The sequence below is a fragment of the Homalodisca vitripennis genome, chromosome X, assembly GCF_021130785.1.
Source record: "Homalodisca vitripennis isolate AUS2020 chromosome X, UT_GWSS_2.1, whole genome shotgun sequence".
In the NCBI taxonomy this organism is placed as follows: domain Eukaryota; kingdom Metazoa; phylum Arthropoda; class Insecta; order Hemiptera; family Cicadellidae; genus Homalodisca; species Homalodisca vitripennis.
Genome location: NC_060215.1, coordinates 83,441,519 through 83,456,604, shown reverse-complemented (window position 1 = coordinate 83,456,604; position 15,086 = coordinate 83,441,519). Strand labels below are relative to the sequence as shown.

At 34.6% G+C, this 15,086-nt stretch overlaps 1 protein-coding gene across 2 annotated transcripts in view; it reads left to right on the top strand.

Moving 5' to 3' along the window:
- LOC124369277 (diacylglycerol lipase-alpha) overlaps positions 1-15,086 on the top strand; it is a 231,325-nt gene that overhangs the window by 81,908 nt on the left and 134,331 nt on the right. For both annotated transcript variants that reach the window (XM_046827193.1, XM_046827194.1), the window contains exon 2: positions 12,618-12,784. In XM_046827193.1, coding sequence (XP_046683149.1) covers positions 12,690-12,784 — 95 coding nt within the window. In that variant the 5' untranslated portion in view covers positions 12,618-12,689. The remainder of the gene's footprint in view (positions 1-12,617; positions 12,785-15,086) is intronic.

Genomic DNA, 15,086 nt, shown 5'->3' with positions numbered 1-15,086 from the left:
CTTGGACTGAAATGCATTTTAATCTTGCCGATTACAAAATAACTTCATACGTTAAAATACTTTATTCACTTATAAAACTAACATAATCAAAAGTATGTCGGTTGGAATTGTTATTAACACGTTGCATTTGAGTAACGTTGGACAAGTAGTTTTAGTCTATTCAAAAAATGTAATTGTCATTATTTGTCACTTTAAACACAGATTATTATTTAGTATTAAGATTAAAGCATTAGTTAAAAGTTGTTTAAATTACGACATATTTTTAATTGTGTCATCGACAATATACGTTAAAGTTTAAATTTATAACCAAATAACAATTTTTACATGAGTAAAAACAAAACTATTTCGAAGGAAAGGAATTACCAAAGGCAAGTTTACATGTTAACACATTTTTGTGTCTTGAATGTCTTACCATTATTAGAAGGTAGAAACACAACAAATACATTTAATTTCATATACATATGCTTGGTCAATAGCTGAAGGGTCATCAGTTCAAGCTAATTTAAGACGCGTTTACATGCTTGACTTTTTATCCAAGGTTTTTTATAATCACGAAATTTTTAAACCTATGAAATATTTTAAGTTTATTGCCACATCCACCTCATAACTCTACCACAAACAATATACTAACTAAAAATAAATTAGGTATAATTTATAAAAAAACACTATTCTTATAACAATTCCTTAGTATATTACATACGACGTAACTACCTGAAACAGCTGTAATGTAGAATTGTTTTTACTAACTTAGGACAAGACCTGAGAAATCTCTTATTGCACTTGGTTCTAAGAGGACCTTTGCGCTTGCTTTCGGACAGGCGGGATATTCAGGATGGGTAAGGTTGGGAATAGAAGCCCCCTCCTCTTTATATCTTATGAGGAGCGAGCTATACCTCAATCATGTCACCTTGAGAGCACTTTGAGTTCTGTTCCAGTCAAAGCGGGCAGGGAACAGTGCTCCATCATGTGTTTACTAGCAACAGCCTATAATACTAAAGAGGGCTCCAGCCACTCCGCAGTAGACTAGACCTATTGATCTACCCTTTTACCCCAATATCTCGATATTTGAGGTTAGTGATGTGCTACTCCGGGATATCCATATGGTTGCCCAGATAAGAGCTGACATATGGGGTGTTGCTGTACACTGTGAGAGTTCCACTGGAAGGTATAAACCAGCCAGACGTGAAGCCTCCTGGGATTCTTGAGTAGAGATACTTTGTAAGTGATCATGTCAGGTTAAAGGTCGAACAAGGTGCATTCCTTGAATGGTATTGGAATGTTAGTATTAGCCAACTTGTTCTTCTCCTTTGGAATAAGGCCCAATGGAGCCTCATTGATTATAACCGAACGGCATCGAGCTAATACAAGCATTACATTTTTCCTGGGCGTTCTTTTATTTCCTTGCCGACATTTAATTTTTGATCAAACTAGCATTTTTTAGTTATTTGAATTATACATTAAAACGGCCATAACACTTTTGGAAAATTTTCATTTCATGTTATTCATACCGTAAATACCTGCTGTTTTGATGATTTTTCTATAATCCTTGTTCGTAAAATAAAATGTGTTTAAGGTTTTATTTTGCGTTTTATCGGTGGTGTGTGATAAATATAACTTATGGTGTGGTAGTACGTGTTTCTCGATGGCCCCAAGGCATCCATAGGAAACATTTTTTTGACAGTTCTGAGAGGGGCGTGAAAAAAGTCTTATCTACCAATTTAAACTGTTTTGGTGAGTCATATACTGATTATTCATAAATGATATTTGGAATATGCTAATATTTTCTTCTTTGAACCATGCTTGGAGACAACGTACGTCCGGTATGACGTAGGCCACATAAGCGCTAAAAATATTCAAACTTACTGGTTGCTATTTGGGAGTTAAAATGTGCATTTTAGTTATTTGAGATGTGAGGAATATGTAAAAAGTTAATAAGTATGTTTATAAATACGTTTAGTTTTTCAAATTCGGATTTTTAATTTTGGGTCTGAGTTTTGACAATCCTAGTCTTGACAACAGTTGGTCTGTAAAATAGCAACTGTGAGAATGGAGAATGTAGTTTTAAAATGACACAAAGAAGCTTAACGATAGCCCTATACTGCTCACAGGTGACGGTGGGCTGTGTAGCACCAGTATTGTAGGAAGAGGGGGCGGCAGCAGTGCCTGCGACAATGGCATGTACGGTATAGGTGCAATTGACTTCATTATGTTCAGCTCCTTTCATCATATATCTTTGCATCAGTCTGAAGTCCTATTCTCTCAGTGCCAGATGCATTTCATGTAATAATGTAAATTGACAACTTCGCTTGGCGTTGAGATCAAACATTACCGTTTCCGCAAGTTTAGCGCACAGCTGTTCCATCGAACAGGTGGACGTTAGTTCTAACAGCTAACAACAGTCTCTTGGTTAATTGAGTCGTCCGCGAGCAAACCGTGTCGGTTTGTTGCTTCTGATATTACTGCCATGGCTGTTTGTATGTGAGGTTATGTAATGAAGCAGGCGCTGGTAAATGATCTGGTGCTCACCGACCGCAATGTCATTTGTCTCTACGATTAGCAATCAGCAGCTCCCAGGTGGCGGTGTTTGAGGGCGAGCAGTCACACTCAATATCACAGCTTCAGGCTCGTATTTTCGAGATACATATCACCTTCATCTCCGTAGCCTCTAGTTGGTTGTTGCCCTCAATATTTACACTAAAGTTATTTAATGCCACTGTTGTTGTGTCGCCTACTTCTCAGTTTTTCATTTCTGCGATTTTGGATAAAAATTGATTTGACATATCTCGAAACCACCTTATCACTGCGTTCCTCATAACTTCTTTTCACTTTACAATTCTCCATTTTTTTATGAATAACTAACGATGAAATTTAAAAACTGAAATAGTGATGCTTCGCTTTATAACGTAAGTATTTTGGTATTTCAGCTATATTTATATATTTTGCCGTAATAAGATATTTGTTTTCCTAAGAACGTATTATTTCCTGAAAAACGGAAAACAAATATCTTATTACGGCAAGATATATAAATATAGCTGAAATATCAAAATATTTCTAATACTTCAAAAATGTTTTGAGAACTTTAATTAGTTGCCTAGAAGTTTTTGTAATTGTAGAACATAATCTCTAAACTTTTTAACATTCTGATTTAAAATTTGAACACAACATTTCTCAACATTTTCGCCAAGAACGATGCTTCAAAGCTTTTAATTTTAACAAAATATTACTCTTTTATGTTCAGCTTGTAGCGTGAAACGTAGATATATGAGTTAGCCGGTAAATATCTGCAAGTTCCATCAACTTATAAAATATAATAAAAATCTCGGCAACCGTTCTATCTCTATTACGGTTTTAACTTTACTTAAATATACATTTTAATGACTTTTAAGCCACAAAATTTTCATGCGTATGATAGTAGTGTTATTCTTTACAAATATAATTAATTGCGATACAAGGTTAAACAAAGCAGATTAAAATAATTTATTACTTTTAGATATATATCAAAGTAATCTGAAATCATGGAAATTATTATTGAGTACAGACATTTTAGGACTATTTGGGATTGTAGTCAGAATTCGTTAGGTGTGACATTCTTTAAATTAATACTCGAAGTGGTAAATACGAATTTGGAACAATTCTAGCAATGATTAAACAGATCCCCTCAAGTCTCTATCCTTGATGTATGAGTGTACAGTTGGTTACAACTTTTACACTAGCCATATTCTACAACCATCGAAGTAACACCCGCACCTGCGGTCGATGATGACGCTGTTGCGTTACGTACCATTTACAAGTCCCAAAAGATTTCGTCAAAATAGTCGTGTTCTATTGTCTGCAACCCTTTCTACAGCAGAAACTATGGATGGCTTGCTGCAGAGTTAAATGAACCAGTGATTGGTAGAAACTCCCTTGTAACAAAAGAATAGAGCTGGACAGTTCATAGGTGTTATGTCGTTGAAGTTCCCAAATTAGAACTCGTGGTACTACTGAATTGGAAAAGAAAGTGAAGATTACATTGCACTAAAGTGTATGCTAAGTATCCTTTTGGAAAGCTATTTCAGCCAGCGAATAAGCCCAGGAAGGAATTTTTAAACCAGAAGATTTCTCAAACTAACGTGATGACAGCTTTATACAGACCATTTGGAAGTCAAGGTACGTATATTAACCTAACCTTAATCTGAACTTATTAAATATATATATATATAATATATATATATATATATATATATATATATATATATATATATATATAATTGGCCACTATTGGCCATTGCTAAAACTTCGACAGGTCGTGGATATCAAACATCTTCTATTAGAGGGTTGTGTGGCTAGGTGAAATATAAAATTTATCCTACAACGAAAGCTGCATTTATTTGGTATCGTGGTACTCAGAGATATTTTGAGTATTTTTGGTACAAGCTTCTACAACAGAAATTGGTCAAAAATGAGATATTTCGAAATTTGGGAACATATTTAAAATAGGCGTAAGCAGGACACTTTTGCATCCTTATTAAGATATATGGAAAATACTTTCAATAACCGAAACATCTCTTTGTTTGTTTTTTAAAATTATTATTCCTCACATTAAGCGCTGAGTTAATAGCCTTAGCAATAGTATTAGTTCAAGGAGAGAGAGAAATATATTCGTATATCGTATTAACGAGTCAGATCTGTAAACAATGGTATTATCTGGCGTGAAGAAGACAGATGCGTGGTCAGATGACAGCCGTGTCCAGTGCAGATCAATAATGTTGGATTGTGTGAAAATCTCTTTCAGTTACATATATGTGAAAGGGGTTGTAGTTACAAAAACTGGAGACTCCGGTCTGATATCAGCAACTCGTGACACTCCAAATCCTTTTATATCACAGCCAATCCCCTTAGTGACGCAACGTTTAATCTAGTTACGAGCAGACCTTGTAATTTTTCACTGATATTGAGTCTTAAATGTTCCGTATTTGTGGAAGCCCTTCTTCATTTCGGTTGATGATCTCTAGGCTGCTATTTGACGTAGAGGTTCAGACTGCCCTTAATAATACCACGAAGTAATTTTAAGCCCCGATTCTAGGGTATAAAGTTCCACATGAAGCGTAGCATATGCACGTACACCTGGATCTCAGCTATGCCTTCAACGTTATCAAACGTCCTCGAAGGTTTGCTTCACCTCATTAACAAAGGTCTTCGCACAGGTTTTTCCAATGGGGAGTCGTTCTTATTAAAAGATCCTCTTCAAAGGACTTTGTCATTGTTTCATCGACACCTCATAAATGGCCGAAGTAAATTCGAATTTTGTTACTGGAATTAGAACCCTCTTTATCAACCGGAATTGAGATGGATTTCGTTCCGCGAGGTGGTGTGTTGTCATTTCTAGGATACCGAGAGGTCTTTAATATTCCTTTAAGTGGTTTTACGATAGTTATCCCTGACTAATACACTAATAGTGAAATGCAAAGGTGGTCAACGGTAGTGTCATAAATGAAAATTACATTACAAGAACTCACATTTTTTTACCAAGGATCATTTGTAAGGATAAAACTATATCATTTTCAATTGTTGTTTGTTTACAAAATTCTACAGTTTTAGGATATATCCCAATCCTTGAATCGTAGTGTTGTATTTTTGTAATATACGATAATGAAACACTCGGAAATTTTGTTACTCTTCGAGCTAACCTGTGATCAGGGGTAAAAGTACAGACTTCTGAGAACTGACATGAATAATTCCTTGAATCGTAGTGTTGTATTTTTGTAATATACGATAATGAAACACTCGGAATTTTTTTTATTCTTCAAGCTAACCTGTAATCAGGGGTAAAAAGTATACACTTCTGAGAACTGACATGAATAATTCATTAATTAAGGTTCAGAATGTCATTCGGAGAGATATAAAATTAGTTCTCAATGGGTAAGTGTTATTAAAATCGAACCGTGAGTACGGTCTAAGTCACGATTCCTGTTGCCTTCTCTCCAAAATTAAAGTTTAATATTATATGACTTTTAAACATAAGTTTTTAGAGATATTCATTTCGTGGCATTTTATTAAAAATCAAGTAAAGAAAATTAAATAAATATCTTATAAGCGGATTTCAAAGTATTTTTTTGTTTGGTTTTTGAGTAACATTAAGAATTTTTATAGAAATTAGAACAATGTATCCGGATATTTTAAAACTATGCTTCCACGCTAAACACGAATCGTTCGTGTTGACACGGCTAATGTTTAACACGCTCTCTTGCACACCTCGCACGCACGTTAGTGCAAAACAAATATTTCCACTAAAATCCAAAATTATATTTTTTAAACTTTCGCAATACTGTCTCCTCATTAGACAGTATTTAGGCAAGGAGGACTGAAAGTGTGAAGATGAGAGTCTTTATAATGTGAGGCAGATGGGGTTGTTAAAAACTGATAAATTCAACTATGTACGAGCTTGCAGTCATTTCTAAAGATGACTACAAAAAATGTTTTGATCAATGGAAATACCGTTGGGACAAGTGTATTAGTTGTAATGGAGATTATTTTGAAGGAGATAAGGTCGTATTGTAAAAAATTTGATAATATATAATTTTTATAAAATAATTCCGGTTTTTTTTTTTTGGTACCCCCTCGTATTTGCAACATTTAATTTAGCCCTAATTTCATTACCGCTGAACGCTATATGGCTCTGAGAACGTGTGCTATAAAACCATATTTCCTAAATTTGTATTACATATATTTTTTAAATGTCCTACTTTTTAAAATGGGACTTTTAATAATTTTAATAAGTTTTAGAACTGTTTATTTCTATTCATTTTATTCAAAATACTGAGTGCAACCAATGTAACCTTTTGTAAAGAATAAGACGAAGGAGTACTCAGGAACATAGTGAAAGACAAACTAAAAATATTATTTTGCCCACACATTTGTTCGTACTTTTATTTATTTTCCAGCGTGTTGTAGTACCGCAACGGGAAAGAGGTCTATTTAAAGTTCTGTAGGTGAGATTCGAAGTTTCATTTCGAATTTTGCTGGAAATTAGATAGTAAGTGGGATAAAATATTAACGGTTCTGGTGTCTTTATTTTTTGCATTTCTGTGGTGCTGTTTTAATTACTGTTGAGAAATAAAACAAGTCAAATTTCGAAGCAAACTATAATTACGTTGGTATAATTTAAATATTATATGTGTGTAATAATAAACTTGTTATTCAAGTATTTATATTCCATATCATGTAAATGTTTAACGTGTTCTTACCTGGTATAAAAACATATCTACCAAAAAATACCCCCAAATTTTGTAAAAGTTTTGATATTTATGCATATACTTTTAGATTTTAATGATAACAGTAAAGAAATTCCTAAGAGACTGGAGGTCAACGACCGGCCAATCAGGATGCTAGACGACCGTGTTATCAGGGATAGATAAGCGGTGGCTGTTGGAGGGGCGGGGGTTGTGCGGATCGATGTGTGGGTGGAGGGGTGTCAGGCGAGGCGTTCATCGGCATGTCGCATTAATTTGAGCAAGACCCCCTTTTCGACTTAATATTTTATTGCCATTCTACTACACTGTGTTATGTGATTCTATTTAGTTAAGACCTTAAGTTGATAGATAGCATGTATAGTAATAAATAAATTCATGTTTTATTTGTCTATAACAAAAATATGTTCAACTCAACAATCGCTTTTAGGAATTGTTTCAATTTGCTTTTTGTTTTTAATTTTTTTAGAAATTTCAATATCCTACACTTCTATATTATAAACTCACGCAACTGACTCTTTACACTAACCTCATATATTTGAATCTTCTGAAACAATTGAGGTTAATATGGTGCGTCGGATTTCGGTTAGAAGCACTTTTTTATCTAAATAAAAACATTCTAGTCACAGCCTTTTAAGATACAATTTCTGATAACAGAATAAGTATAATAATATTTTTGTATTATTCCATGAAGAGGTCTATGAATTTTAAGCAAAATGTTGGGACATCTTAAAATCAGGCCCAAAGAAAAACTATTGAATATAAGGATATCGAATTGTGTACAATATGTATATGAAGCATGACTGAGGAGGATTCAAGCATGTCGACTACGAAAAGAGTTCGCTTTGAGCTTCTTTGTTGCCGACTTTTTAAAATCTCTTCAGACGGACATGTATCTAGATTCCAGGAACTAAGTTTGGACAGCGCCAGATTTCAGACTCTCCACTAATACCAAAGTGGAGCAAACTCAACATTCAAATTGAAACAACCCATCCCACCATTTGACATTATTCCAATTTTTTATAGAATTTTATGCTGCATAAAGATACTCACAATAACCAATGTATAAGATTAAACGCCATAAAATGTAATGACATCTTATCCACAATATATTCTGTTTTCTTAAACCTATAATTTCCCATGTGTATTAGAAATTATTTCCTATTTCAAGCAACAATTAAGTATGCAATTAAGTATGCATTGTATTTTTTATTTTATAAATTCCTTATGGATTTGATTAAATATGTTTAGAATAATGTAACTAATCAGCGAATTTTCCTCAATAAATATTACAAAATCTTTGCAGTATACATTGTATACATTTTGTAAATGTATACCATATTTTTGAGTTTGCTGTTTTAAAATGTTCCGTTTAATAGTATTTTTTAATGATTTTTAGTTTTAAAAGTTGTTTGGAATTTAAGTCATTGTATGTATATAGCAAAAGGTTATCGGGCATTTGGAAACTGTGTTTTTAATTGGGGCACGTCTGCCATTTGAAATAGTTTCCCAGACGGAAACTATAAAAAAACCAAACAAAGCCTTTATTTCCTACCATAGCTACGTTACGTGTAGAAAATTCGGTTGCTCCACCTAATGAGGCAATGAGAATGCCTCTTAACCTAGATTACTCTGTATTCTGTAGTCTATGTGTCTCAAATGTCGAAACGAAGTAGAGAGTTCGTTTTGAGCCTCTTTTTTACCGACCTGTTTTTATCTCTTCACACAAACAAGACTCCAGATTCCAGGTCTGAAAGCATCAGGTTTTAGACGTTGCACCAAGAGGAAAGTGAACCGGTGCAAAACTCAACATTCACATTGAATCAACCCTTCCCACGATAGCTACGCTATGACACAGTAATACACTTTAAAAAGAAGACTCTGCTCAACATGACAAGTTATGTTTTAAGTAAAATTTAGATTTAGGATTGTATCGAATATAAAACCAAATCTCAATGGAAGCTGACGAGTAATTGCTTTAATTATCAAAGTTCTTACATTTTCATGTTTAATTAGTTACTAGGTACAGCCTAGACACCTGATATATGTGTCAGCCAAGAAATTCAACGCCCTCTTTAAATGAAGTTTGTTTTGGCTCTGAACAAAGGGCGTACGATTTTAAATTAGAATGTTGTACGTTTTGTAAAACATATGAACCTATTTCTTCTTTGTCTTAATTGTTAGACTGAGAAGTCATCAAATGTCTTCATTTAGGTCTAAAACTCTAAATTTGTTTTGAATTATTTACCAAAATAAGATCAAAACTTTGAACGACTACTATTTCGTATAGGAACGTGATTAAAGTATTTTGGCGTTGGTGGTGGTTCGGAAGTCACCTTTAAGCCGTTGGTCCCCCCCAGGTGTTAGAGAGGGCTTCTTAGCCCTAACTTCGCTTTTTAAATTTACATTTTACTTTACATTTTTAATTTACTTTGATTTTAGAGTATTTTAACACAATTTGGTGGCGTTTGATAACATACAAGATGGTGATTTCTGCTAGGAATCTTGGGGTTGTTCAAACTGTATCTTCACAATCTTTCGTTAGATTGATATTAATTCAGCAATATTGCTAGGACAGATATACCAAACATAACCTTTGGTATAAGAAGTACACTGTACCTTTATTTTTTATATAAGTCCAGAATACATTATACCAACAACTATTAAAAATATGTATTAATTGATTTGTTTGCTTCAATCGCAGATTGCAGACGTTATGTCAATAACACTGAATATTTGATATTTCCTTAAGTCAAGAAGATTGTTTTGGCATCCTACTAAAGTCATCAGACTGTGATTGGCTCAGCTGAATTTCTGAAGCCAAATACCAAGTCTATATTAGACAATTTAGATGACCCGACTCAAGTCAATCTTATCAATAACACCGCACTATCGTGACAGACACCTCACTTAAGCTTTCCAAACCAAGGAATCAATATCAAAAGCCAAGTAGTCTAACTACTGCAAGTTCGATAAATTACCTTAAACTAATTTTACCGAGGACTGCTGCAATTTTTACTTATAACGTCTAAGTTATATAAGACGTTATTTATGCAAATATACAACATTAGATTTACACCATACAAAAATAATTTGTTAATCGTCATTGACAGTATTTTAAAATATCCAGGTATCTTTTATTAGAAGTATTCCCAGTATAAGCGTATAATTTCACACAAACATTCCTCACGAGACAGTGTGAAGACCACTCCGTTTGAAACAATTACTAAAGTATTTATAGAGAGTATTTCGATTGCCTCTATCGGAGGAGACTATTACCAACATTACTACAAGTTATGCATCATGATTCTTCAGCAGTCATGTCTCTAACAGTCTTAACTGCCAATTTCAATTGTCACTGTCCAACAACCATTTATTTACCTACCATTTGAAGTAAAAACTTTAACAGATGCTAAGTTTCTACCACAAGTTTTGTTTTTCACAGCACACATTCTTATTTTAAGTCAATATAAAGATCACGTTTACATCAAAGTCTGAAACCCCAAATCCATCCAAGTAAAAATACTAATTATAACTCTGCCCACCAGTGTGTTATCATTCTCTTAGAAGTAACTACTTCAATCCCAAAGACTCACTTAGATTTATCACAAATAAGTACTGAGAATCCAAACACAGATTATAAAAATCCTTTTTACACCCAAGCAAGATCATGTATGCTTGTATAGCAAAAACTAGATGTATAGCTTCACTGTGTACTTTTTCGATGTTTTAATACGCAAATCGTTATCAACTACGATTAAATGCGGAATTCAAGTACACGAATTGAAAGCGAGAATCTGTATGAGAAAGGTTTCATCGTCACTAGACATTTATTAATCGAAATATAAGATTTTGGATATATCTTTCTTGTCGTGTAAATAAAAATTGGAAATTTTGATTATCTACCAGGAACATATCGAAACCTCTTAGTAAAAGGGTGAGAATTTTATTTGTGGATCTCGATGTGATTCATTCATCATCAACATGCATGTGTTGTTTAAATTATTCTTTGTCGAAATGCTTCATATTGGCGTCATAAATGTAAATAACATTTCCATATTCCTACCTGTCACGAGTATGTTACGCATGAATACTTAAATCAACTCCAGCGTACCATGTTTACTCATTTATCTTAATATGGCTGAATGCATTTACAGCGTTGTTCTTAAAAAAAGAGTGTTTTCACTTGTGTTCCTATTAAACAAGTAAAGGATATTGGATTGTACTATTTTGATATAAAGTAATTATGGGTTTGGATTTCCTTCGTGTAATAATCTTCCAGCCAAGTGGCGCAGAAGGAAATAGAGCTAAGATTTAGGAGATGGAAATCTGTAAAACCAATATTACTTCTGCAAGATATTAATGTTCAGGCTAACCTTTTGGAATCTCCGAACTCAATACAGTTGGGGGACTAACCCTTGCTTACCCTCTGCCAGCATTTTTCATAACATGATTTAAATTTTAACGTTCTCCGATCGTCACAGCTTGAACGATTAGTGAATGTTGGATTTAAGTATTACTTCCTCTAGGAAGTTGTAAAATGCAGCATGTCCTGTTGGTATGGCAGATTAACATCAACATACTACAACAAAAAGGATGTTATTTTTATGTATTTGACCGTTAGAAATGTTTTTTAGTTGGGATGTGGATTTCTGATGTTCGTTTACAGTTATGTTGGATTTGCAAGATGTGGCGATTGGAGTGGTACGTGAGCGTGTGGCCCTGATTGTAACTTGCCACGTCACAAGTATGTTGGATTTGCAGGATGTGGCGATTGGAGTGGTACGTGAGCGTGTGGCCCTGGTTGTAACTTGCCACGTCACAAGTATGTTGGATTTGCAGGATGTGGCGATTGGAGTGGTACGTGAGCGTGTGGCCCTGGTTGTAACTTGCCACGTCACAAGTATGTTGGATTTGCAGGATGTGGCGATTGGAGTGGTACGTGAGCGTGTGGCCCTGGTTGTAACTTGCCACGTCACAAGTATGTTGGATTTGCAGGATGTGGCGATTGAAGTGGTACGTGAGCGTGTGGCCCTGGTTGTAACTTGCCACGTCACAAGTATGTTGGATTTGCAGGATGTGGCGATTAGAGTGGTACGTGAGCGTGTGGCCCTGGTTGTAACTTGCCACGTCACAAATATGTTGGATTTGCAGGATGTGGCGATTGGAGTGGTACGTGAGCGTGTGGCCCTGGTTGTAACTTGCCACGTCACAAGTATGTTGGATTTGCAGGATGTGGCGATTGAAGTGGTACGTGAGCGTGTGGCCCTGTTTGTAACTTGCCACGTCACAAGTATGTTGGATTTGCAAGATGTGGCGATTGGAGTGGTACGTGAGCGTGTGGCCCTGGTTGTAACTTGCCACGTCACAAGTATGTTGGATTTGCAGGATGTGGCGATTGGAGTGGTACGTGAGCGTGTGGCCCTGGTTGCTCCCTGTCAAGTAGCGGTAGACGCCATCATGCCCGGACTTGTCGTGTTCCGTCGAAGATGGAGCGTCGGCAGCGATGATCTCGTCGTTCCTGGCGTGTTTCTCTTCATTGTTCACATTATATGGTAAGTTTATATTTTAAAATCGTATTTTAGTTTAAATAAGACGTTTTGCAATACATTTTTTTCGGGATATGTTTTTCATTTTTAATATCATTATATAGTATATGAGTAATGCAATGTTAGTAAAATATTAAGTATATGTATAATTTGCTGTTTAAAATTTCTAGTAACTAAAAATTTTTATTAGCACACATAAATAAATTTTTATTTATGTGTGTGTTTATATATATATATATATATATATATATATATATATATATATATATATATATAAACACACACATGTGAAGTCTTAATTATTTCGATCTGTTAAAATGCTTGGTAAAAGTTTAGGAATTCTGGACTTCGATAAGTTGATAACTCCTAGGAATATGCAGAGTATTGATCGTGTGAGGGGTTCGGAGGAAGGGGAGGCGGATCTCTTAAATTTAAATAAGTACTGATCGTCAGGAATGAAGTAACATGCTACTGGAAACATCAAACGTTCCTTTGTTACTTGGTCCGTTTTATTTGCTTTCTTTGGAATAACTACACATTTACTATAATCTAATAATTCAATTTTCTAATTACAAATATCCAAACCCTTATATACCAAAAGCTATTTGGTTTGGTACAGACTTCTGTGTTGTAAAACACTCGCAAAAACGTGTTCTGCAGTTACATTCATATATTCAATTAATTATATATAGTTGCATAAATTCATATGCAAGTATAGCTATTGACATGATTTGGTATATAAAACAGTTGATTGTAAACTTAAATCCCTATACGAATAAAAGCCTTATTTATTTATATGAGGTATTATTTTGATTTAAACTTTTAAAGTTGAACCCTACAATTGTAATTGGGTAAATATATTCGACTTATAAGGCTATTTGTATTAGTTAATGATAAACTCATACTAAGACTATGTACTTATTTTAAAATGATACAATTGAGGGAGCGCTAACTCATATGAGGGTACAGGGAATAAAGGGGCCAAGTCCAATTTCTGGTGTTCTTCTTGATTTTTTTTCACCCATATGGTTCTTTTATTCCACAATTATAGTGACCGTATGATAGTACTCAACATTTTCCATCTCAACGTTTTCACCTCAAATTTCAACGTAATCTTTTCCCTTCACAATGAGGTAGCGAATGACGGCGCGAATTTCGCACTTGGCGGGAGATACGATCGACATTTTTCGCGAGAGATGCTACTGTATCAAGAGTTTTCAACACACTAACCTCGGAGTGGTCTCGTTTTGAAGGGGAGGATTCAGGCTACGCGGCAGTGTTGCCAACATGTCAAAAATGTATTCCCTACAGCTGTGAGAGTACCAGTACACTTACTTTCTGGACGTGCCTCGTATTGTAACATTATAATTTCATGTAATGGTCAAAAGAACAGGATTATTATCTTTGTGGGCTAATCTCTTTTATTCCTGTCGAAAGACGCAGGTCTCGAGACGGTGGTGGTTCAAATAATAGCCAAGTATCCTATGAATACAGAGTTAGAGGAATCTACGAGGACATATGTCTGATTTAGAAGTATGTAAAAAAGCATTTCTGTCAATACATGGTAAAGGTAAGAAACGGATGAGAGATTAGTCAAAAGTTTGAAAGGAAACTGGTACGTGTCCAAAAAATAAAAAAGGGAAACATGGAAACCATCCAAGTGCCTGATGAGACCTTAAATGAAATTTGAAAGGATATTTCATCATTCTCTTTTGGGAGCAGTCATCAAGATATGAAAAAAGTGAACTTGGATGAGAACTTCAATATAAGTAAAATTTATGATTTGCTTAAGGAAATACATCCCAATGTAAAAGTGTCTTGAACTTTATAGATCAGTATTTAACAACAAATTTAACATTGGGTTTGTGTGCCCTGTAACTGATACCTGCTCTTATTGTGGTGAACGTCAAGTAAAATTAAAATCACATAACTTGGAAAAACACAGTAAAACTGGCTCGAACCGAAGGAGTGAAATAGAAAAGCAAATTAAAGAAATTGAAGCTGATATTGCTAGTCACTTAAAAAAAGGTAAAATATTCTTAAACAAAACGCAAGCCACCTCTGGTTTTGAAGAAAATGTATTTATTCATGTCATAGAAAACGCTTCTTGACCTATTGGATTTGAAGAAAACCGTACTAACTAAGTCGATCAGAGAACTGGTGAATAATAACATTTATGAAGTGCAGTGTAGCTGTTTCTGCAATGGCAGATTTAAGAAAACTTCCATCGTAACTGCGCGAGCTAATGTCGAAGAGACGCCCGAAGAATTCCAGCTGCCACCATTATCCTACAACAGTGAGTACTGTG